Genomic DNA, 25851 nt, shown 5'->3' on the forward strand with positions numbered 1-25851 from the left:
AGATATTCCATGGTGAAGCATAAGAAGGAAGAATCAGGGTAGGATGAGAAAAACAAAAGAAGAACACGGAATCCCTGGGGTAGAGTTTCAAGAAGGAAGGTTTAATCAACAATGTGGAACGCAGAAGCAAGGTCCAGATGACAAGTGCTGACAAGTAGACTGGATGTGGTATTTCTGAGGTCACTGGTGGCTTTGCCAGAGCAATTTCAATAAAGACGTGGGACTAAAGCCAGCTGTAGGTTTAGGAGTAAATGGACATGTAGTGGGTCTACTAAAATGTTGAAGAGCTGAAAATTTAAGTCAATTTTAATTAAGTGTATATAAATTAATTAACATTAATAATTGATAAGTTTTGCATTAAACATGTCATTCCATTTGAAAATAATTTTTGGGCTAGATTTTTTTTTTTTTTTTTTACTTCACAAAAATTCCTAAGTAAGCATTACAATTGCCAAGAAATCATGATCAATCATAAGTGGGCCACTCACTGCCAAACGATTTCAAAAGCCAAAGTATAAAAATCTTTTCAAGGTAATTAGCCCTGTTTAATCAGTGATGTGGATCCATCTTATTGATTTAAAAGATATGGAGTGAGACTCCCAAGTAGAGCACCCTAGCACTGCAAAGGCCTCTACGGCCCTGGTGAATGGAGCTTAAGGGGACATTAAAAACTTGGCTAGGAAGGAAAGAGAAAATACAGGATGAAGGCAGAAGTTACAGGCTGAGAAGAATGTCACTGCAGAATTGGAGACTGACGATAAAACAGAGAGAAGAGGTAGTTTCATGGAATAACGTGCTGAAGGCACAGAGGTCTATGGGATTAAGAGCATGCACATGCAAGGGTTCTGAATAGCAGGGGAGACAAGGAGAGGCACAGGTTTAGATCAGTTTACAGGCTTGTGGTGGAAACTGAGATCCTATGTACTTGGCCTACAATTTTTTTAAGAGAGCAGTCTTGATGAAAGTGAAGGGAATAGGTGTGGCTTGAAGAGAGAAGTAAAAGTTGGGATTTGGGAATCAAGATAAAGAATTAACACAGTATTTTCACATATGCCCTTTTACATAATTCTTGAAATCACCTCGCAAGCTTGTGAGGACAGATACTTCTGATTCCGTTTTACATATAAAGAAACCTGAACTCTACGTTATATAGATAAACTGCCTATTTGAATGTCCTTTTCAACTATGTTAAAGATCTCATATAACCTAATTATAATCTCAATTTTTACAAATCCGCTATGACACTTTTGATCTTGTTGTATGTCACAGAACCACCACCTAAGTCATCTCTTTCCCCAGAAGCACTAAACATCTATTCCCTAGCCTCCAGTCTTGCTCAAGATTCAGGAAAAATGCAAAGCCTAATTTTTAAATGTGGAGAGAAAAAAATCTATAAAAATACTGAATTACTATGTTGTACACCTAAAAGTAATATAATATTATAAATCAATGATACTTCAATTTTAAAAAGTGGAAAGAGGTGCTCCTATCGTGGCGCGGTGGTTAACAAATCTGACTAGGAACCATGAGGTTGCGGGTTCGATCCCTGGCGTTGCTCAGTGGATTGAGGATCTGGCGTTGCCATGAGCTTCAGTATAGATTGCAGATGTAGCTCAGATCCCCTGTTGCTGTGGCTCAGGCGTAGGCCAGAGGCTACAGCTCCAATTAGACCCCTAGCCTGGGAACCTCCATATGCCACGGGAGTGGCCCTAAAAAGGCAAAAATAAGTAAATAAAATAAATAAATAAGTATAAAGTGGAAATAATATTAAGACTCTGAGCTGCAAACTTTAATGACCTCTGAGCATAGATACCTACAAGATTTTAGAATACTGCAGTTCACATTCAAAACCCAGGCTTAACAAATATTCCTAAGATAAACCTGTATCAATAAAGGCAGGGCATTTCCCAAATTATTGTTTAGGGATACTTAATTATATAGATAAAACAGAGAATAGACAATAGGATTAAGTTACTGACACTTCTGAAAAGAAAGAGTAAGTAGTCACTAGGTTTTCCCCTTAAATTAGAAATAGAACAGTGACATGGATTTAAAATGTTCAATGAGGTCATAAGAGTGGAGCCCTAATCTGATAGGACTGGTTAAAAAAAAAAAAGAAAAGAAAAGTCCGAAGATTAATGTCCCACCTCAGCTGTCAGGGAACTCCCATAGATGCAGTTTAGAAAAGCTTGTGGTAGTTGGTGAACAACTGATTTCCTCCTGATTGCTGTGTGGCCATTTTTTGGCTCCCATGGTAAAAATTGTACAATCACTCCATACTATTTTATAAACATTATTTTTTAAAAAACCTAGTTATGCTATCCTTTTAATTGAGAGCTAGAAGTCTTCATGGGATTATATTTCCCAGTTTGCCTGCTTGTATTAGATCAGTCAAAAAAACCAATTTAGGGCATATAATTTCTTCCAAGGCATTGCCATGATGTATTCTATTAGAAGTACATTCCACATAAACAAAGTTACATAGCTTCTGTTGTATCAAATATTGACTCAGAAGTAAAGGAGAGGAATTCTGGATAGTTGAAGCAAAAAGGCCATGTAAGCCCAAACCCCTTTGTATATCCTTACAAAAGCTAATACAGAATAAAACTACATAAAACTCAGGCCTTCAACACACATCCAAACGTGTAATTATATGTAAAAAAAAAAACCACCCCAAAACAAAACAAAACAAAACAAAAAATCAGAATCCTAATGGGCCTTCTCCCATGTTGCAGACCAAAGTCTTATTGAACAGCAAAGACAATTTAGGAAAAACTGAATAGAACAGAGAAGAACTAGGATCAAATCTGAAGCTGATTTAAAGCTACCACCAGAAAGAGAGAGCCCATCCTCTGAGTGAAAATACTAAAAAAACCTAGCAAAGAATAGAGTACAGATTTCAAGTGCATAGAACACAAGAAGGTATTTTAGGAAATTAATAGTTTAAAATGAAAAGAGAATTAAAAGGAAGGAAAGGTACCAATCTCAAACTATCAATACTGTACAAGGATATGCAGAAACACAGAAAATCTTTATCTATTAAAAAAACAGAAAAACAAAATGGACATCATACATGTAAACAATTCATCCGACAAAAGATACCTCAAAAAATAAATAGCGAAGGGTAAGAAAACTGTACTATAACATTCTAAACTGAATTAGTATCTCCAAACAAGCATTTGGGGACATGAAAGAAAAAAAACTTGACCTAGATCAGTGCAATATAGTAAGAAATATATTCGATCCCTGTCTCCAGTTCCTGGCAGAGCTCTTCAAACCTCTGGAAATTCCTGAATGTCAGGACTGTCTTTTGTTATTCATAAGAAGCATGCCTAAGTTTATGCTAATGAGGTGATTTAGGAGGGAGTTCTTACATAGTGTATTGTGATTAGAGAGTTGGCATTTTCAGCCCCATCCACTGAACCTAGACAAGAGAAAGAGCCAGAAATTAAGCTCTATAAAAACTCCTGAACAAAAAGATCTGATGAGCTGCAAGGCCCATGAATATACCCACATGCTGGAAGGGTGGTGCACCTCAGCTCCGTGGGTGCAGAAGCTCCTGCACTCAGGACCCTTCCAGACCTCACCTTCTCTACCTCTTCATCTGTCTGGTCATCTTTCTCTTTTATAATATCTTTCATAATAAACTGGTAAACGTAAGTAAATGTTTCCCTGAACTTTGTGAGCTATTCTAGCAAATTATCAAACCTGAGGAGGGGCACGTGAAAATCCCAATTTGGAACTAGACAGTCAGAGGTACAGGTAACAAGCTAGGCTTGCGATTAGCATCTGCAGTGGGGACAGTCTCATAGAAATAAGCTCTTAACCTATGAGACCTGGTGTTATCTTCAGGTACTCTGTATCAGAATGGAGTTAACTTTGCAGGATGCACTGCTAGGAAGTGGAGAATTTCTTGGTATGGGAAAATCGCACACAGGTCTTGATTTTCCCCCTTAAAATCAAGAATTTAAAGCAAAGAAAAGAAGTGGACAGGGAGTTCCCTTCATGGCTCAGTGTGTTAATGAACCTGACTAGGATCCATGAGGATGTGGGTTCAATCCCTGGCCTCGCTCAGTGGGTTAAGGATCTGGCATTGCTGTGAGCTGTGGTGTAGGTCAAAGACTCGGCTTGGTTCTCAAGTTGCTATGGCTCTGGCGTAGGCTGGCAGCTGTAGCTCTGATTCAGCCCCTAGCCTGGGAACGTCTATACGCCATGGGTGGGGCCCTAAAGAGGAAAAAAAAAAAAAAAAGGAAGTGGACAAAAGCAGAAAAAAGAGAAATAGAGCTAAATGTACATAAGAAAGAAATAGAATAAAAATGGCAAAATCACATTAAAAATGAAGACGAAATTATCTGGTGCCCAAAGAATAAATTTATACAAAAATATAAGTACATCAAAGACAGCAGAAAAATAACCAAGGGAATGAAAACGAGATTTAAGAAAAAAGCAAAAACTATCAGAGAGAAAGTATTTGATATAGAAGAGAAGTAAGAGACATTCACTTTATGTTTAACTTGAGTCCTTGCAGGAAAGAAATGTAAATCAGAGTTTCTATTTAGGTAAGCTATCCTTTAAGCATCAAGAGAGAAATAGTTTTAAATACATGAGAGCTCCCGAGAAATCAATACCCATGAACTCTTCTTAAGGAATTTATGAGAAGATAAAACTTAATCAAACCAAAACTTGATGAGGAAATTTCAGCAAAAAGACTTAAAGTAAATAAATACTTATATAAAGTATTTAATATATTAATTATGTATCTAAGACTAAAACAAAATTAGAAATAAGAGTGGGAGAATAATATATCATATACGCATTACATGTTATGCATTGCGTGTTCTAACAAAATGTAAATAAAACAACTCAAAATTTGGTGCAAAAGAGAGGGTAAAAAAAGGAAAGAAGGATATGCTCATTGGTTGTTGTATATGCAATAAGTAGGAGTTAAAATAACTACCATTAAAAACTCACAAACCAGATCATCAATGGTAAAAAATTTTTTTAAAAAAGATAATATTGATAAGAATAGCACTGAATTTGTATATTGTTTTGGGCAGTATGGACAACTTAACAATATTAATTCTTCTAATCCATAAGCACAGAGTCTCTTTCCATTTATTTGTTTCTTCTTTAATTTTATTCATTAATGTCTTATAGTTTTCAATATACAGGCATTTCATCTCCTATATTACATTTATTCCTAGGCATTTATTCTTTTTGATGCAACTACAAACAGGATTATTTTCTTAATTCTTCTTCTGATGGTTCACTATTAGTATAAAGAAATTTTTTTGCATTGTTTTTGTATCCTGCAACTTTATTGAATTTATCAGTTTTAACAGTTTTTTTTATGGCATCTTTAGAGTTTTCTAGATCTAATATCATGTTATCAGCAAATAGTGACAATTTTACTTCTTCCTTTCCAATTTAGGTTCCTTTTAATTATATTTCTTTTCTAATTGATCTGCCTTGGACATACAATATTATGCTGAATAAAAATGGCAAGAGTGGGCATCTCTGTCTTGCTCCTGATTTTAGAGGAAAAGCTTTCAGCTGTTCACTACTGAGTATGATGGCCACACCAATGGCATTTTTTCCACAGAAATAGAACAACTCTAAAATTTGTATAAACAACAAAAGACCCCAAATAGCCAAAGTAATTTTGAGAAAGAACACAAGCCAATAATAAGTTTTAGAAAGGATGTTGAGAAAAGGGAACACTTGTGCACTGTTGGTGGGAATGTAAATTGGTGTAATCACTATGGAAAACAGTAAGGAGGTGCCTCAAAAATTTCGAAGTAGAATACTGTATGATCCAGCAATTCCACCTCTAAGCATTTCTGAAGAAAACAAAAACATTAGTTCAAGAAGATGTATACATTCCAATGTTCCTTGAAGCATGATTTACAATAGCCAAGACATGGAAACAACCAAAGTATCCATCAACGGATGGATAAAGAAATTGTGGCATATATATACAATGGAATATTATTCAGCTATAACAAAAAAAATGAAATCGCACCATTTGCAACAACATGGATGGACTAGAAAACCAAAACAAACAAACAGGTTCATGGATATGGAGAAAAAAAGATTGGTGGTTGCCAGAGGCAGGGGATGAGGGTAGGAGGAATCAGTGAACTGTTTTTTTTTTTTTTTTTAAGTTTAAATAAAACAAAATAAAGGGAATAAAAACACTGCAAAAGCTCTAAGACCAAAGGTAACTAGTAAAACACAGAAAAAAAAAAAAAACTTACCTAAATATAAATTTTTTAATAAAAGAGAAAAAATACAAAGCACAGCAAAAAATACATCACATACAGAAATAACAAATACAACATATTACACATAATAATCGCAACATAATGATAGACCATGATGCCAAACACATTTTTGTCAAGAAATATGAACAGGTTAAACCTCTGATTATAATAAAAAGATTTTTGATTTAGTTCACCAAGCAAAACCCAAATATATGCTCTATATGAGAGACTTACCAAAAACAACATGGTTCAAAAAAAATAAAAATAAAAGTATGGGAAAAGGTATACCTGGAAAATGGAAATAATAAGAAAGTAGGGGAAATGATACTAATAAGAGATAAAACATAATTTTACAAAGTAAGCAATAATACTAATAAGAGATAAAACACAATTAACTGTGTCAAAGAAAGACTCTCTTTGATGCTAAAAGTCTCAGTTCACTAAATAGATGTTATAAATGCACCAAATGATATAGCACCAAATGATATAGCATCTATTTCTAAGAAGTCAAAACTAAAAGAGATTCAGAGAGACAGAGAAAAAAGTCCAGTGATAAGAGATTTTAACATTCCACTATCAGCACAAAACAGATTAAGTGGACCAAAAATCAGAAAAAATACAGAAAATCCAAAAAATATAATCGATTAGTAGAGCTTATGGTTTTATATTTAACCTTATAATGTGATAACACAGAATATACCTTCTCAATTACATGTGTAACATTCACAAAAATTGATCATTTACTAGATTCTCCTCCCCCAAAAGGTATCAATATGTCCCATAAAACAGAATGACTAAAAACACTATTCTCTGATCACAATGCAATAAAACTAGAAATTATTAACAAATTTCCAAAAATTAAAAGGCATTTTCACATGGAAATCAAATAACTTCCTAATAAACAACTCTTGGGAGAAAAATGAAATACAAATAGAAGTTACAGAATTTTTAAATGATAATGAAAACATTATATATATGAATTTATGGGCAAATATTGAAATAAAAACTAAAAGAAAATTCATAGCCTTAAACACCTCATAAACAAAATGAAAGAGTAAAAATGAGTAAAGTTCCAGCTCCAAAGTTGGAAAAAGAACAAAGTAAGCCAAAAGAAAATACCAAGAAGAAAATAAAGGTAAAAGCAGAATTAATGAGGTGTTGAATAGAAAAATAGTAGTTTCTCATTAATAAATTAAAATCTTGTATGCTGAAGAAAAATAACAAAATGAACATACCATTAGACACCTTAACATATAAATAAAAAAAAAACAAAACCAGAAATGACAAGAGTGAAATAATCATCAAATCAGAAGAAATTTAAAAGTCATGACACTACAGACATCTGTATAAATAAATGTGGAAACCTGTAAGCAAAGGATAATTTCCTAAACTGATCCCATTAGATAGAAAGTTTAAATATAACAATTCCCATAGAAGAAATAAAGTTATCATGAAAGTACTCCACAGAAAGATCCATGCCCAGAGAGTTTCACAGGGAAAACCTACCAAAGCTTCAAAAACCAAATAGCCTCAAGGCTGCACAAATTGTTCCAGAGCTTATTTAGAAAATGTAGAAAAACTCTTTAATTCTTTTTTATGAAGTAAAACAGATACACAAAGCAATTTTTTTTAAAGAAACAGAAAAAAAAAATCCCTAAAGCCAATATCATCTTTGGATACTGATACAAAATCTCTAAACAAAACATTAGCAGACAGACTCCAATACCACAGTAAGATAATGATACACAAAATACAAGATGGATTTTGTCCAAGAATCCAAGGTTGGTTCATCCCTTAAAATAACACATTATATTAATAGCTCCCAAAAGAGAAATCATGATCGTCTGCACAGATGCTGATAAAGCCTTCAACAAAACTTAACATCCATTCTCCATGCTAAAACAAACAAACCACTCAAGAAAACAGGAGTTGGTGCATACTTTCTCAGCACGATAAATAATGTATGTACTTGTCTTAAAGCCAGAATCTTACTTTTAACAGGGAAACCCTAAAGGCATTTTTTTACTAATACAAGAATTAGGGCATCCTTTACGTTATTTAACATTGTAATAGAGCTACCTGCCAATGCAATTAGATAAATCAATTAGGGGTATCAGAACTGGAATTGAAGATGTATAGTATCTTTGTTTGTAAATGATATGATCTTGAACCTGAAAACCCCTAAAGAATCAATGAGTTTTAAATAGTAGACAAACAGGTACACTTCAATACTGCTGCTTTGAATGGAAACTGATAATATTACTTAAGGATAGGAATTTGGTAGTATCTAGCAAAACCATATATACATGTATTTACCTTTTAATCCAGGACCCCATTTCTATGAATATACTCAAGTTAATTCTCTTGTGATGTGAACATATACACATAAAAGATTATTCATTGCAGTACTGTTTATTTATAAAATTTGAAACAAGCTAAATGCCCATATGTAGGAGGGTAGATGAAAAAAACTATAGTACATTTGCATAATGGAGTATTATATAAAATGAGAAAGATTTCTATGAACTGATATACAGTGATCCCCAAAACTACCTTCTGAGCACTCTAGGGTAGCAAACAAGTAGACACGTTATGAATAATAAAAATCAAGAGTTAGGAGTTCCCATCATGGAGCTGCGGAAACTAATCTGACTAGGATCCGTGAGGATGCAGGTTCTATCCCTGGCTTTGCTCACGATGCCGTGAGCTGTGGTGTAGGTCGTGGATGTGGCTCGGATCTGGCACTGCTGTGGCTGTAGCGCGTAGGCCAGCAGGCATAGCTCCGATTTGACCCTATAGCCTGGGACCCTCCATATGCTGGGGGTTTGGCCCTAAAAAAAATAAAAATAAAAATTTGGAAAAGGAAAAAAGTAGAATGAACCCTTGTGGAGTGGGATTAGAACTGGGGGTATGAATATAGATACACACACACACATATACATATATTCATACATAGAAATACATGTACACACATATACATACACGCTCATACACATACATTCACAGACATACAACTATAACAGTTTTAGCCTTAAGATTTATAATTAGACCTGAAGAAATAAAATTTCAAAGTTTTCAAAATCTGAATTTAAAAGATATTGGCTATTACATCTATAGCATAGAAAGATATTACTCTAGAAACAACTGTCAGGGAAAAAAGCTTTTAAACAGAGCAGTCGAACTCATCTTTTAATAATAAAGAATTTACTCATATATGTGGCCAAATCATAAAAACAGAAAAATATGATATTAAACCCAGTGGCAAATTAATGTGCCCAGCTTAGATTATTTTTATATTAGTCAGATAAACATGATTATCCTTCATAAAAGTTGCAAGTATGCAAGTGGTACTTGTATTTCAAAACGAAACACATCAAAAATCACTGTACCTTACAGTAAAGTCATAGGAGCAAGAAGCCAGCACGGAAGCATAAAATGGTGAAAACTACAAAAAAAAAAGTTTACTGTAATTATAACATGACTCTGCATATGGTCACTCCCATGAACATTATAATACATTCAAGTTCAGTCAGGACTGTTGCTTAAAATTATGCTTTTCCAAACCTTCTATGCTTTAATTAAAGGCAAAAATCATCTAACCTTTTAAGTATCCACTACAGGAAAAACAGTTGTTTTTACATTCTTCAAAGGAAATCATCTCTGAAGCTTTTTAAAGCTTATTTAGACTTAAGTATTCCTAAAATGTTGCTATTCTGGAAAAATTACATACAATTTCATATCGGCTCTCCAAAAATAATTCCTACAAATATGAAGGATTTAAGTATATAATAACACATATACATAATTATCTAATTTACCAGTTTTGTGAATATATATGATTGCTATTAGCACAAGCATCGAGTAAACACGTACATGTTAACAAAATTTTAATAATTTTTATGTTATTTGTATATGACATAATGAAAAGTATATCAAGGTCAAAAACCAAAACGTTAAAGACAAGTAATATACGAGTAATTGACATGTTTTAATAGGCTACTCATTGCAATTTTATTTCTTCAGTGCTTTTCTTAACAGTACTTTAATAGTATATAATTACATTTGAATGTTCTTCATAGTTTGTAAAGAACTTTCACTACATTACCCTATTTCATTCTCAGAAGTACTGTGCAATACATATATAAGACTACTAAGACCAGTGTGCCATTAAAAGAAAAGATCAGGGCACTGTGGTGCCTATGTTGAGTTGTAATCAGTAAAATTTAAAATATTAACTTAAATACAATTTAAAATTTTTCAAATAGGAATAACATAATTATCTTAATGAAAGCATCAAAAAAGGTGCTTTTTTATCCTTACTGTAGAAAACGAAGAATGAAATTGAGATGTCCCTTAATAAGATTATTTTCCACAGTGACTTAGCAAAGTTTACTGGGAAACAAAAAGTCACCTTATAACCTGACAAATTGGGGGGTGGAGAATAGCAGAAAAAATTACTTCAAGCTCTTTTGTTTACAAAGTGGAAAATTTTCTATACCCGAAACTTCTATGAACATTCACAAATATAATCACATTAGGAAAAAGAAAGAATTAACCATCTCTCTGTGTAAGTTTCAACAGAGAGTGTCCCAGTGAATGGGAAATTATAAATAATGTAATACTAAAGGTAAATTACTATAGTTAAAAATATTAAAAAGAACAGTAGAATGGGGATGACAGGATGAGAAAAGCACTTTTATTTAATCCTAAGTACCGCTTGACTATACTGTTCTAATTCATTCAATAATTATTCCAATAATTTACCTAATTTTAGCTTTCAAGGTTCATTATCATCCACTGGATAACAAAAACATACATGAAAAGAATCAGTAACCCCATCCCCTAAACATCTTTAATATTTACATCATTGATTATATTTATATATTATATTTTTGTTCTGTGTATAAAAAGAAAAGATAAAAACTTACTTTCACTCTCCTAATAGCATACGTGTGACCAAGAAGTTCAAATACTGGTTGTCGTACATTTCTCAAGTCCCAGCCTCTCAAACTACAATCAACTGCCCCTGTCACCAACAAATTCTGAAAACAATGCAGGGAAAAGTAAACTGACATCTTTGTAATTAAACAGTACCCAAGCTTTCCTACTAGAAATAGTATCTATTTTCTGTTACTTATTTAGGAATCATTCTTGAAAAGTTATACTACAACAACATAGAAAGGAATCAAAATATACATCAAAAAGCAAAAATTACTGTGACTGGTATGACCTAAGAGAAAAGGAAATCAATATAGTTAAGGTATATGATGGAATATTATACACAACAGAAAAAGGCACAGTCTCAAAAAAGTACTGAAGATTTTCCAATCTACTTTTAGTAGTATTAATAACATAAGATATTAAAAATTATACCTGACAAGTGAGCCCACCTTTCTCTTCAGCATGCTCTGAGGCTCCTAACAGGTATTAATAGGCAAGATGTTTGCTAATTTACAAAATTTGCAAGTGTAAAGGGTATAAATTAAAATTTTTGTATGTTTTTCTAAATCACAATCGGTCATTGGTCCCAACTCTCATGGGCCATATCTTAATGTAATAAGTAATTCTAACTGAGAGTTTATGCAAATATTGATAAATCTCCTATTCCTTTTTTTTTTTTAGTTAGGTTTCACAAATTCTGCTATCTAGAACTCTAGGTGAACAAAGAGTTCCTGGCTGAAGAGACCAAGAGCTAGATCCACACTCAGCCCCATTCCATATCAACCAGAGCAATAATTCAATTGTTTTGGGCTTCAATATTAGCTCATTTGAAAATCTCATAAAAATCAACTATTGTTATTAAATATGTACTATACTTTCTTTTAATCTATTTTATTTCTTTTTATTTAACGAACTCAGTCAAGGAGTTCCTGTTGTGGCGCAGGAGAAATGAATCCGACCAGGAACCTACAGGTTGTAGGTTTGATCCCTGGCCTCGTTCAATGGGTTAAGGATCCAGTGGTGCCGTGAGCTGTGGTGTAGGTTGCAGATGCGGCTTGGATCCTGCGTTGCTGCGGCTGTGGTGTAGGCTGGCAGCTGCAGCTCCGATTTGACCCCTAGCCTGGGAACCTCCATATGCCACAGGTGAGGCCCAAAAAAGGACAAAAAATGAAGACAAAAAATAAAAAATACATAAAATAAAAAATAAAGAGCTCAGTCAATACAATGTTTTCTTTCATTAATTTAAAACTGGGAAGACAAGACATATGTTGTACTTATTTGTCATAGTCAGCAGGCCACTTCAGGTACATAAACATATTTAAACAGCATATCAACACATATTTAATCCATTTCTATTTCTAATTCATGTGTTCATACGGTTTAGCTGAACCTTTGCAAACACTTAAAAATGGACACTGCTATTTTACAGAAGCATGAAGCTTGGTTAGGCTTTTAAGGGAAGATGAAACAGAAAATTAAAAAAACTGATGGACTGTCAAATTAAAAATCAAGTTACAAATAGTTCATCAGCCTCACTAGCAAAGTGAACAAGAAATGAAAGCAAAAGATGAGACAAACTGGCAGGGTTAAGAGCAATAAAGAAAAAAAATTACATAAATTGTAAAGCAGTTTTCCCAAACAAATAAGGTTGCCCTATTGAACTTTTTGAGAATTTCTGTTTCTTATTCAGCCTGTTTTATGTGCACTTAAATTCAATTAATGCTAATGCAGGTCACTCACAATCACCAATTAGAAATGAAAGGGACTGAATTTAACTTAATGGTCCATAAACACTACCAAGGTCCACACAAACACAGATAAAATAAAATCTAGAACATTTCAACATTAGGAAGGGCTCAGGAGCTCAGAATAGAGTCAGATACGGTACCTCATTGTATTTACACCAGTCACAACTCAAAATTTCTGCCTGATGTGCTGGAACCACAATTCTGACTCCTGTTGTCTTCACGTCCCAAATTCTCAGAGTCTGATCACCTGGTGAAAGAGGACGACACGATCACTCTCTATCACATCACTTGGATGCTTAGTACCCATGACGACCAGTCAAGAGAAAACACACCACTTTCACTGTCAAAATGCTGCCACTTATATATCGTATACGTACATACACCGTTTTTATACTGTAATAGTGCATAAGAATGACCAAAATTGACAAACCACAGAAAAAAAAAAAAAAAACCCAAGGCACCATGATAATATTTTCAGATCTACTCAAAGCAGGAAAGCCTGACTCTCACACTGAGCCAAGCACAGCAGTGACTATACATATATCCAAAGCATTTTTCTTCAGGATAGAAAAAAGTCCTGAAATTCTTCATTTCTTATAAATAAAGTTAGCATCCTGTACCAGCATATCCTGTAAGAAACAAATGGTAACAGTTTTACTCTTAATCGTGTGAAAAGTCTACAAAGTCAAAATGGATAATTTTCAAATCTTAGCTTTTACATGTATTACATTTCAATGGCCATCCAAAGGAGTGAGTATCTTTCACCTTGCGAAAAAACAAGTTGAGAAAATTTAAAGACTATGCTTTGAATACTACAAAAACGAATTCTACCACATAGCTGCACAAAGTTAACCTTTGGAAAAATGTTTCATATGCTGCTGGTCTTCAATTTTGTAAACTATGAGGAAATAACAAAATGACTAGATAAAAAACCCAAAATATATGCATCTCTACATCAAAAGTAAATTGCAAACAATAACTGATCATGAGAGAAAGCTAGTTCAGCTAGTTCAGCTTAAGGGGAAAAAAATGTGGTCTACAGTGGAATGGCAGTCATGGTCTTGATTCCATTTAGTGTGTGACCCTGCACAAGTCATATAATATCACTGAGACTGATTCCTGATTTCTAAAAGGGAAACAGAATGCCCACATGCAGAATGGTACAAGAATTTAGTGTACTAAAGTTTCTATAAAGCACTAGCATGGTCTCTAGCACACAGAAGATACTCAAATATATTATGGTATACAAAAATGCTAAATTTAAAACATTTCCTTTAGTTGCCTGCACACATTTTCCTCTCACCGCAATTCTAAATCATGTCATTTAATTGTAAATTAAAATTAACAATTTTAGACAAATTTATTCTGATTTCTTTGCAAGTTGCTTAAGAAAGATAAGAATTAAACGAAACATAGAGATTAAGAACAGGGGCTTCGGAGTTCCAGAGCTTGGCTCTAATCCAGCTCAATCATTTGGTAGCTGTTGATGTTAAGTCAAGCTACTTAATGGCCCAGTTTCTCATTTTCCTATGATAAAATATCTGCCTTACACAGACTCACAGTTATAGAGAACAAACTACTGGTTACCAGTGGGGCGAGAGAAGGGTGGAGGGGCAATTCAAGGTAGGGGGTTAAGAGGTACAAACTGTTTGGTATAAAATAAGCTATAAGGACATAGCATACAACACAGGGAATATAGCCAATATTTTATCATAACTATAAATGCTGTATAATTTTTAAAAGTTATGAATCACTATATCCATACCTAGAATATCTAACATTGTACACTGACCATACTTCAATAAAAAAACAAAAAGAGGAGTTACCATCGTGGCACAGTGGTTAACGGATCTGACTAGGAATCATGAGGTTGCAGGTTGGATCCCTGGCCTTGCTCAGTGGGTTAAGGATCCAGCATAGCCATGACCTCTGGTGTAGGTCGCAGATGCGGCTCGGATCCCACGTGGCTGTGGCTGTGGCGTAGGCCGGCAGCAACAGCTCTGATTTGACCCCTAGCCTGGGAACCTCCATATGCCACGGGAACGGCCATAGAAAAGGCAAAAGGACAAAAAAAAAAAAAATCTGCCTTATAAAGTTGAAATGAGATAAAGTTTTAAAAATAAACTAAAAAACATATCTATGATTAGAGGTCATTCCTGTCCTTATTAATAATAACATTTTATAAGTAATAACTATCGAATTTGCTGTGCTGGCAATTATTTACACAGCATTTACGTTGTATTTACAACTATTTACAGAGCGTTTATATTGTATTAGGTATTATAAATAATTTAGGGATGATTTAAAGTATACAGGAGGATGTGCATAGGTTACACGCAAAAATGACAATTATATAAGGTACTTGAGCATCAAGGGATTTTTGGTATCCAGGGAGGGTCCAAACCTCAACGGATACCAAGGGATGAGTACATTAACTTTTTTAAAACATCACAAGTGAGGTAGAAATTCTGATAATATAAAAAGCAATTTTTGTAGTAATTTACAAATGAGGAAACTGAAGCACTTGGAGATGAAATAACTCACCAAGACAGTAAGTAATAGAATCAGGGCCTGGAACTGGAACCCAGGCTGTCTGGCTCCCAGCCTGTGTGAATGAACTATAACTACACTGCCTTGCCTCCTAATGCTGCTGGAGGAAAAGTGCCCCATAATCACTGTGGGCTGAATCTTGAAGGGTTATTCTTTTAATTTATGGGGCCAGTCTAAACAAGGCCAGTGACAGTATTTTATTTTCTGTCCCTACCACAGCTGACAGGTCAAAGTTGGGATTTTGCTAAACTGGGATATGAGGGGGGTATCTGGAAATGCTGTCTCTCAATCTGGGTGCTGGTGCACAGATGTGTTCGTTGTAAAAACTCATTGTGTTGTACACTTACGATTATGCACTGTTCTGTATGTGTATTATATACTTCAATAAAAGATCAAATAACAACAGCGGCGGCTCGGTGGATGGCTAGTTCAAGTTTCTCCTGAACAATATTTTGATTCCTCATCATCATATTCAAGCAATGTTTTTTAAAAAGACTGTGACTTAGGTTGTCCCCTGTTAACAGTTAATTTAAAGGGTACAGAAAAAGTGAGAGTTACTTTTAAAGAGCTGTGAATTCCACTCGTGCTGCACACATCCGGCATTTCATTCTCCTCACTTCATTTTCCAGGTAGGAGAGGGGCCTTCTACCCAACTGGTACCACGCATGACTCATACAACTCTTTTAGACACTAGGACATTCATATTTATATTGTTTTTTAAATTGCATTTTCCAGACTACTGGCCTTTCATTGTTAGCCAGACATTTATCAGGGCCCTGTGACACTGCCCTAGACCCACCTGAATTACTAGCTTCTCTTATCAGTTGCAGACCTGCCACTGGCAGCAGAACCAGTGAATTTAAGTGCATAATATGGACTGGGAAGTGCTGGCTATGACTGCATCTAATTCAAGTTGCAGTGTTAAGAGGAAGCTGGTAAGGAGAATGAGGGGAAACATTGAGTCTGAAACTGTGAAGTGAAATGAGTAGAAAAAGGATGCACATTGGGCCCAAATAATTTATTTGAAATGCCAGATGCCTATCAGATGTTATAGGACCTTCTTTCTTAAAGCAAAATGAGGGTTTTTGTTTTCTTTTTTTTAACTACCGAACCCCACTCATTCAGACATGGCTATGATTTACGTAATTATATGGAATCTGTAAAAGCAATAATTTAGTTTCATGGTTCAAAAGAAACTTTACTTCATTTTTGTCTTTTTGGGGGGTTGGTGCTCCACCCTTGGCATATGGAGGTTTCCAGGCTAGGGGTCAAATCGGAGTTACAGCTGCTGGCCTATGCCACAGCAACTCAGGATCCGAGCTGCGCCTGTGACCTACACCACAGCTCACAGCAATGCCAGATCCTTAACCCATTGAGCGAGGGCAGGGATCGAACCCTCGTCCTCATGGACACTAGTCAGATTCGTTAACCACTGAGACACAATGGGAACTACCTGAAACTTTACTTCATATTAATCGTCTTCATGTAATGAGTTCAAATACTCTTCCCTTCTATCTAATTTAGAAATATGAGTCCTGTACTACTACAACTTTCATAAACTAAATAAAACCAAATCCCTGGAGAACTCTGTTAATGAAGAGCTAAATCTCCAAAAACTCTTCCCTTTTTGATTTGTCTTAACTTAGCTAATGATAAATTTAGTTTTAGATTTGCAAATATCATACAACTTTGAAGGTGACTAAATTCTTGGAAAAACTTAAATGCTATATTCTCATATATTACATTAACTGTTATAGTCAGTTGAATGACATAATTAGCTATGTATGTGTCACAGGATTAGACATAAAACTACATCTTGACTGCCTATCATATAAACTTCTACCATTTGTAACAAATATCTGTGAAAAAAAATATTTTACAACTTTGGTCTCAAACAACCAACCATGAATTTTGCTATTCAGATTATTTTTATGCAAATATTATAGTGTATATATTATAGAAAGTTCTTGTCTGTAAGGACGAAGACAAAGTAAGAGAATTAACTGATAAAAACCACAACATAACTCAAAATGTAACTAACAAAACTGAGTGAAAAAATGAATGAGTTCTCAATCTAAAGAAACCCCTTCCTCTCTGAATTCTGCACTGAAACCATTCTGTGAGGTTTTTTAAAAAGAGATGAGAATATTTCTATTAAAACAAACAAGCAATTTCCATTATATCACCAGAAACGAGCTATTCATTTCGTATCTCAAACAGAACCGCACCTGGGTTTGGGATGTTTAAAAAATATACCTCTCAGATGTATCTGATTCAGCAGGACAAAGATGAAGGTCAGAAATCTGTTGTTTTTTAAGCTCCCCCAATGATTCTGATGATTGGCCAGGCTTCATGATCACTGGACTAGAATGTTATTGCATGGCCATGCTTTCCAGATTCTACCTGGAGCAAGTTCCCAGATAAGCACTGACTATTAATTCTTATAGCAAGTACCATGCAAAAGCCACTCGGATGTTCCTCAAACATGTCCTGTCCTCTCCACATCCCGTGCCCTTGCTTCCCACTTATCTCCTAACTCCTCCTGTCTGTAAGGTAGCAGCTTAAACACTATTTCCTCAGGGAAGCTTCCCCAACCAGGCAGCTTTGACAAGCTCAAGAATCCTCTGCTCTGTTTGCACAGAATCCTGAGCACATATATTAAGAGTAAGAGGCACCATTCATAGAGCCCTTACTCTGTGCCAGGCACTGGCCTGAGCCTTTTGCTTATACTAACTCACTTAATCCTCCTCAAAACTCCAGGACATAGGTATTGTTACCGCCCTTATTTTTTAAATGAGGAATGAAGACACAGCAGTCAAGCAGCATGACCAAAGTCATGTAACGGTGGTAAAAGCAGATTTTGACCACAGGAAGTCTGGCCCAGAGTCCATGTCCCCAACCACTGTGCTGTGACCTCCTCCTCAAAGAATTTCAGCCTCCTTATCACATGTTGCTAGGTTTTTTTCTTAGTATCTCTCTTTCCTACTGGACTATGCACTCAAAGTTTCTTCAGTGTCCAGAAAACAAAGGACATGCACTGAATATCTGACTGGGTCACTGACAGTGTCCTTCTCAACAATCAAAAGTAACTAGGTATGTTTTTTAAATTCTAATAAGACGGTTATTCCCATATCTTATATAATAATAATCACAAGTATTTTAGGATTTGCCTGTGTAGGGCATGCAGCTATGTCAAAGAATGCACAACGCCCTATAGGAAATGTATGAAAATAAGTCAACCAAAGAAGTCTATTTGCCTACTAATGCACTGTACATAGATTGGTAAGCAGCAACTTTTCTTGTCTCTCTTGAAATGACAAAGGCACAACGAGAGCTTCAGAGCTGACCCAAATTTTACTATACCACAAACCCTCTTTTTGTAGAGTGCAAGAAAAACTTTAAATCTTTTCAACTTTATTAAGTAGGCTCATATTTGAAAATCCTCATGAAGAAATATTTCAGGAAAATACCAAATGCTTGATAAATAAACCTTCCAATGAGTTTCTAAAATCATAAAAGTTGGCAGAAAATAGCTTTACTGCAGCCTTTTTTTTTTTTTTTTTTTTTAAGCAAAAGAGATTGTGGCTCACAGGTCCAGGGCTTAGTTTTCATCAAATTCCTTGTGATGTATTTCAAGCCTTGGATGTGCAGATAGTTTAGTTAATATTGGCCCCCTAGAACATAGGAGTGAATCCACCCAATCAGGATTTGCTCTTCCTTTCTCAGTGCGTGTGGTCTGGGTACCACCCTCTCTCCCAATGCCCATTCCCAACTGCAGGAGGAGAGCCAGGCTCAAGGCCATCAACAGCCTCCTCTCTGTCTCTCTAATCTCCTGATTAGTTTAATAATATCCACACAGGCCATCAGAGTCAATGAGAGAAAATGAAACTTTCCAAGATATCTGAAAAGGAATCTCCCTTTTTTTTCCTACCGGACAGAAACGAGAAAGGATGTAGGTATTGGAGTTACTACCATCTCACTACCATGTGGTACCTGATACTGAAACCAGTTCCACAGAACACAGAACAAAAGAGATGGCAAGAACATCCTTTGAGCCCTACGTCCAGCCATGTGTACACAGTTAGATGTAATTCTGGACATTTTAGCAAATTATCTTCTTCTCTGAGGCAGTTCGGGTTAGAATTTCTTCCACTTTCAACCAAAGTCGTCACGGCAGGTATGACCACCATTTGCATTCATTTCTAATATAATACATGGTGGTAATCTCGTTAAACAGATAGGCCTTTTTTCTATTAAAGCAAATGGCCATTCTGTTGATAAAAAGACCTTTTACATTCTATGTACAAAGTACAGAGAGTTAACTTTTGTGATTATACTGCTAATTCTCTAAACACAATCTTTTTCTATTATTGAATCTCACATACTGAATAGTCTATATAATAATATGCTGAGTCAATATTATGTATACCATGCGACACAAAAGGCCAATGGAAGACAAAGAGGTGTGTGTGACTCAGCCCAAATAAAGGGCTAACATATATAATTCTAGCTGACATTTAAATAAAAGCAGCTGTAGCTGTTCATGGTTTTGTTACTATCAGATTTTGGCAGCGGTCATTGAAAGAACAATGAAAAACAAATGAAGATAATTTTAGGTCCTTAAATAATATAAATTTTAAAAATTACATACAATAGTAAGGTAAAGGAAATTTTAAAAATCTATCAATAATTCAAGCAGATTTACTTAATTCTTTCCCAAATATGTAAAGTGATACTCATTATTAATTCCAGTTTATTAAAAATGCTGCCAATTAGAGTTCCCAGCAGAACCTGTCTTCACTGTTTTACTAGAAGAGAAGCATGTTTCAGTTCATTCTGAAGATGATCTCGTCTGTATCACTACGCCCATCCAGGGTTTGGAATGAGCGTTTTGAAACTATTGAATATAAAGCCAAAGAGCATCCCTCCCCAAAGAAAAAGATGCTAATGTCAAACTAATCACATCCTGACAAGAATTTTAATTGAATGTGCAGTAACAGTCTTGGTATTGGGGCTTTTCACCAGTAGTTACATTAAAAAATGGTAAAATTATAACCATTATCCTGAACTATGGTCATCTTACAGATGTGATTCACTATCAACATGAAACTTATTAGCATTTACATTAAGACATAAAAATGACTAAGTCAAGTTATACATGCAGGCTACAGGGTTAGTTAACTCAAACAAGGGTATTAATATTGCTATTATTTACTTAATATGCTCCCAGCCTTGTGGCTAGCTGTGCCATAGAAAGATTGAAAAATCAAAGATATTTAGGCCTGGAAAAGGAAATGTGACAAGGAAAAATAAATTATTGGTCCTATTCCCAAATACTTGATATTTTGGAAAAGATTTTATTCAAATTATGGACTAAAAAAGCATGACTCAGACAACTTACAAATCTTAAAAATAACAGTAATAATTTTATAAGTGTACCTTTCTTCATTCTAGAAAACGATTCTATTAATTTTCATCAGCAAACAGAACATTTTGTGAATTAACTGAACCTCTGTACACAGAAGCTATTACCTTAGGATCTAAAAAACTACTTCATCTAAATGGACATATTTGTCTCTTCATAATTTACTTGAAAGTTTTCAACTCTGAGTTTCTCCAACTTAATCCTACTTTTCAGGGACATTTGGTCATTTTTAAATTTCAGAATTAAAATACAAAAATCAACAAATAGAAAGGATTTCTGTGATATATTTCCTGTAAAACCCACTCAATATAATCCAGCATCTCAGGGCATTGATATGGTTTGTTAGCAAGAAAGGAGCAATTATCCTACTGATGGTCTGTCTTCAGATATTGAATAACTAATGAGGAGATAATACAGGAAACATTCTTCCCCTGCGCTGCCACTACTGTCTTGTCTGCTCCCCTAAGCAACCAAACTGTACAAAAGACCTTCTTTCCTTTATCCCTCCTCAAGACCTATACCTGAGGTCAGCAAACATTTCCTGTGAAGGCTCAACTTGAGGGTCACTCAGTCTCTGTCATTACTACTCAACTCGGCCACCATAGCATGAAAACAGCCACAAACAGACAATATGTAAACGAACGGGCATGACTATGTTCCAATAAAACTTTTTTTTTTCTCTTGAGGGCTGAACTTGCAGCATATGGAGATTCCCAGGCTAGGGGTTGAATCAGAGCTGTAGCCACTGGCCTACACCACAGCCATAGCGACACCAGATCCAAGCCGCGTCTGTGACCTACACCTCAGCTCACGACAACACCCGATCCTTAACCCACTGAGAAAGGCCAAGGATCGAACCTGCGTCCTCATGGATACTAGCAGGATTTATTTCTGCTGCGCCATGATGGGAACTCCCTAGAACTTAGTCGTTACTCATTCCTCTCCTGCCTCTTCCACATCGTATGAAATCATCCTGAACTATCACTCAGATCAGCTTACTTTCTGCTGCCCTTCATCCCCCATGCTTATCCATGCCTTCATCTCTCTCTTATTTGGTCTCCCTGCATCCACTCCTGCTCACCTGAAAACTATTCTCTACACAACAGCCAAAGTTTAGCTTTTAAAAATGCAAAAAGCCTAATCATATCACTCCCTCACTTAAACCTCTTCAGTGCCTTCCCACTGTCCATCAGATAAAATCCAGAATCTTGAATCCAGCCCACAGAGCGTGATCTGGGCCCCTGCCTGTGATCCTGACCTCCTTTTTGCTACCTTTTCCTCTTAGGCAACAGTCCCTCTGGCTCTCTTTCAGTTTCTCAAATGCATCAAGTTCTTACTTTTGAACATCCTAAACTCTCTGCCTGGAATATTCTCTCTTGCTATGCCATCCAAGGCCTTCTGCTTTTCACTGAGCCAACTCCTTATTCATCCTAAATTAAAGCCAGAAACCTATCAAACAAAAAATTGATAGTTTTGACTACCAAAAAGTTTTAATGCTTAAACAGTAAAAAATTCAAATAAAACAAATAGGTTGAAAGACATTTAGAAATTGGGAAAGTATTTGTAACAGATGTAAGATACAGAAAATTAATTCCTACGTATAAAAAGAGCTCATATATCAATACAGAAAAACAACAACAAACATCTCTCATTAGAAAAATGGGCCAAAGACATGAACAGGTAGCTCACAAAAGAACAACTATGGTAGACGATTGATATATTAAAAAGTATTCACTACCCTTGGTCATCAAGTATGCAAATTAAAACAACAATTGGCTATAATTTTTCATTCGTCAAATTGGCAAACATCTGAAAGATAGAAGAGACACATCTGTTTACTATTTCAAGGTCCAAACCTTAAAATAACTGGTACCCCAACACTATTAGAATTTTTATTATCAGAATAAACTGATATCAACTAGACTGGGAAGGTCGTTATTGTTTTGCCTAATCAACAAGGTGATGCTGCCCTGAAATAAACACATCTGAAAATAATTAGTGTCATAGAGGCTATATTCATGTATACACCACCCCAACAAATGGTCTAATTTCATCGCTCCTCACATGGGAATACCCTGAGAAAACATCGGTTTCTCCTTGCAGTACATGTCTCCTAAGACAGGTGGAAGTGGCTCAAGGAGGTAGCCTTGGAAGAGCAACTCTGCCCTTGCTTATGCCAATTAAGCTGCTCGTTTTTGTTATATTTCTACACCTTTTACAGATTTACGGGCACTCAATACATCCCACAAATTATCTAAAAGAAAAGTGAGGCAATATATATTAAAGTATCAGAGCATTTAGGAAGGAAACAGTATTCAGAAAGCTGTCTTGAGCCAAAGGTTTATTGGTGGTACCTCAAGTAAAAGAAACACATTGTAGTTCTTTTTCTACTTTAGATTTGTTTTCATTTCATAAATTTAAATACATAAACTCATATGTATAATTCACAATAGAAAATTTGTGGATTTTCTTTCCATCAAGTTTATTTAAAATCTTGGTCTAAGAACTCTTTCTGAATGGTGGTAGGAGTCATTCAAGTCAGCTGTGATACTGGACTACAGCTACTAAGAAATCTCCACAATCAAAAATATTGTTTTAGAATAACAATGTTTTCAATGGGGAAAATGAATTTGAGACAGGAGATATTCTGACTCAAAATCACAAAGTTATTTTCCTGTACGATTTCAACAACAACAAAGGTTTTACAGCTATAAGCTTGTAAAACCTAACATCATTTAAGCAAATTCAGCCTTTGAAGATACCTGATGTTTTTCTCAAGACTATCCCCCACTAATATTTTTAATTTGTGTAATATATTCTGGAACAAGCGTAAGAATTTTTATGGAGGCAGAACACAAGAAAATGTTAACGTGGAGGAGGGGAATGAGTACTCACTTTTTATTTGGCATGTTTCTGTGTTTGAACTTCCTTACTATGTATGCAGTCAAACAGGAATTATTTGCAATGTCACTTCTCTTTTTTTATAAATTTATTTTTGGAAAGTTATAAAAGAAGCAAGAAATAAAGAGTGCTGATATTACTTTGTCAATCACCACAAATATTTATGATTAATTAACACATTATACTCATTCTTATAACTGGTACGACTTAGCAACCTCTATTCTAATAATCAAACCAAAGATAAAGCCATCTAAGGAAAGCAGCTCAGTGGCTAATAAAGGGAGCTAGACTGGTTCACAACCTTGAAAGATTCATAACTGGTTACAGTCTGCCTAAGATAGACCATTAATCATTAATTAAACCACACTTTTCACTAACAGTTGTGCTTGTCAAATTCACATTATGAGAAGTCATAGCGTGCCAGCTGTATTACACTATCACTAAGAATTAATATTCCATGTTCTTAACCACATGAATATAACTTCAAATGCTTTCCAGTGTACTGTCTCCACATATGATTCTACCTTCTAGCCATGAGAAGAAGGGTGTGTTGCTCTCCATTGTCTCAACCCCCCCCACCATCACCCTCTGGGAGGACCCTGCCACTGGTTCATGTAAAGTCAGGACAACAGAAGGGTGACATGCTAGACTGGTGGAAAGAAAAGGTAAAAGGATGAAAGTACAAGAGCTGTGAGGGCAGAGCTGCAGGGTGTGAGAAGAGGGCGAATGGCCCGGGGAAAGGTGCTGCAGAGCAGCCAGGGGCAAATGAAGACACGGACCGCCGTTGAATGACCATCAGGCAGGTGGAGCATGCTGCTTTAAACGGCACTGCAGAGAAACTGAGCGATGTTTCTCTGCCAATTACATGTAAGTTAGATTGTTCAGATTATACATGACTTATGGATCAGTCAACAAACCAAATTTGTAAATCCTTATGCAAACAGTTCAGAGTGTAATTTTTAAATTTCTATAAAATGAAGTTTCTCCAAAAAAAAAAAAATCGAGAGGCATATAAATTTGTCTCTACTTTATCAAAGAATTGCTGACATGAATCAAAAGCAAACAGAAAAAAAGATCATACCAAACACGTTCTTGCTATGGCTTGGTGGCAATGAATTAAAGAGAATATCTCTAAAAACAGGGTAAGTATCAAGCAAAGGAGGTTGACTATGTGCTACATATTTTACATGGTTCTTCATCCTTGCAACACCACCACCTGTTAGACTCTTTTAGCCCCATATCACTGATGAGAAAACACATCGCATCACCCTGAAAGGGGGCCCACAACCAGCCACTGAAGAGTTTCCAAATTCGATCAGGTCTGATGCCAAAGCCCTTACTCTGTCCCTTACTTCTTCATCCCTTACATCTCACCAAGAAGGCACATGTTAAGTCAAATGGTTAGAAGCTATGAAAAGCAAACCGGGCCTGGCTAATTCTTATGTAGAGACTGGAAAGAATGAAATACTGTCAAGAGTACAAGTAGGAATGGAGTCCATTTTGTTCTTCGAATTTCAGGTACACAGCGCCACCTACTGGGGAAAGCAAGGCCATCATTCGCTACAAATAAGGCTTTTGGTAAATGAAATTTTTACCTGAGGCTGAAGCAAAGCAACCAGGGATGTGGGGAGACCAGATTGTACTATAAATGATACTTTCATGGCCTCTAAAGGTGCACAGAGACCTTCCAACAGTTGGATCCCACTACAAATAAATGAATGAATCAATTACTTAACAGGTAGATTCAAATTTATGCTTTATATATACAATACATAGGATATACCATATATATGTATTTATATACACACACAATATACATATCTCTCTCTCAAGTATTTCTTTCAAGTCTTTTTATATAGAGTAGGATGGCATTTAAGGGGTCAAAATAATGCTGAGCTAATTATTAGTTTATAGCTAAAAGATAAAATTACAAGTTCTAATAAATGGGCTAGTATATTTTTTGAAGAGAAAATTAGCTGTCTAACTGAAAAGCAACATAAGTATGTTCTAGAAAAGAAAAAAA

General features: G+C 35.4%; 1 protein-coding gene across 1 annotated transcript in view; it reads right to left on the bottom strand.

The window, feature by feature from the left end:
- PEX7 (peroxisomal biogenesis factor 7) overlaps positions 1-25851 on the bottom strand; it is an 86554-nt gene that overhangs the window by 44790 nt on the left and 15913 nt on the right. Inside the window, exons 5-8 of the mRNA XM_047770110.1 lie at positions 25424-25532; positions 13093-13199; positions 11192-11305; positions 9653-9708 (exon numbers count right to left, since the gene is read on the bottom strand). Coding sequence (XP_047626066.1) covers positions 9653-9708; positions 11192-11305; positions 13093-13199; positions 25424-25532 — 386 coding nt within the window. The remainder of the gene's footprint in view (positions 1-9652; positions 9709-11191; positions 11306-13092; positions 13200-25423; positions 25533-25851) is intronic.

Source organism: Phacochoerus africanus, chromosome 2, assembly GCF_016906955.1.
Source record: "Phacochoerus africanus isolate WHEZ1 chromosome 2, ROS_Pafr_v1, whole genome shotgun sequence".
Classification (NCBI taxonomy): domain Eukaryota; kingdom Metazoa; phylum Chordata; class Mammalia; order Artiodactyla; family Suidae; genus Phacochoerus; species Phacochoerus africanus.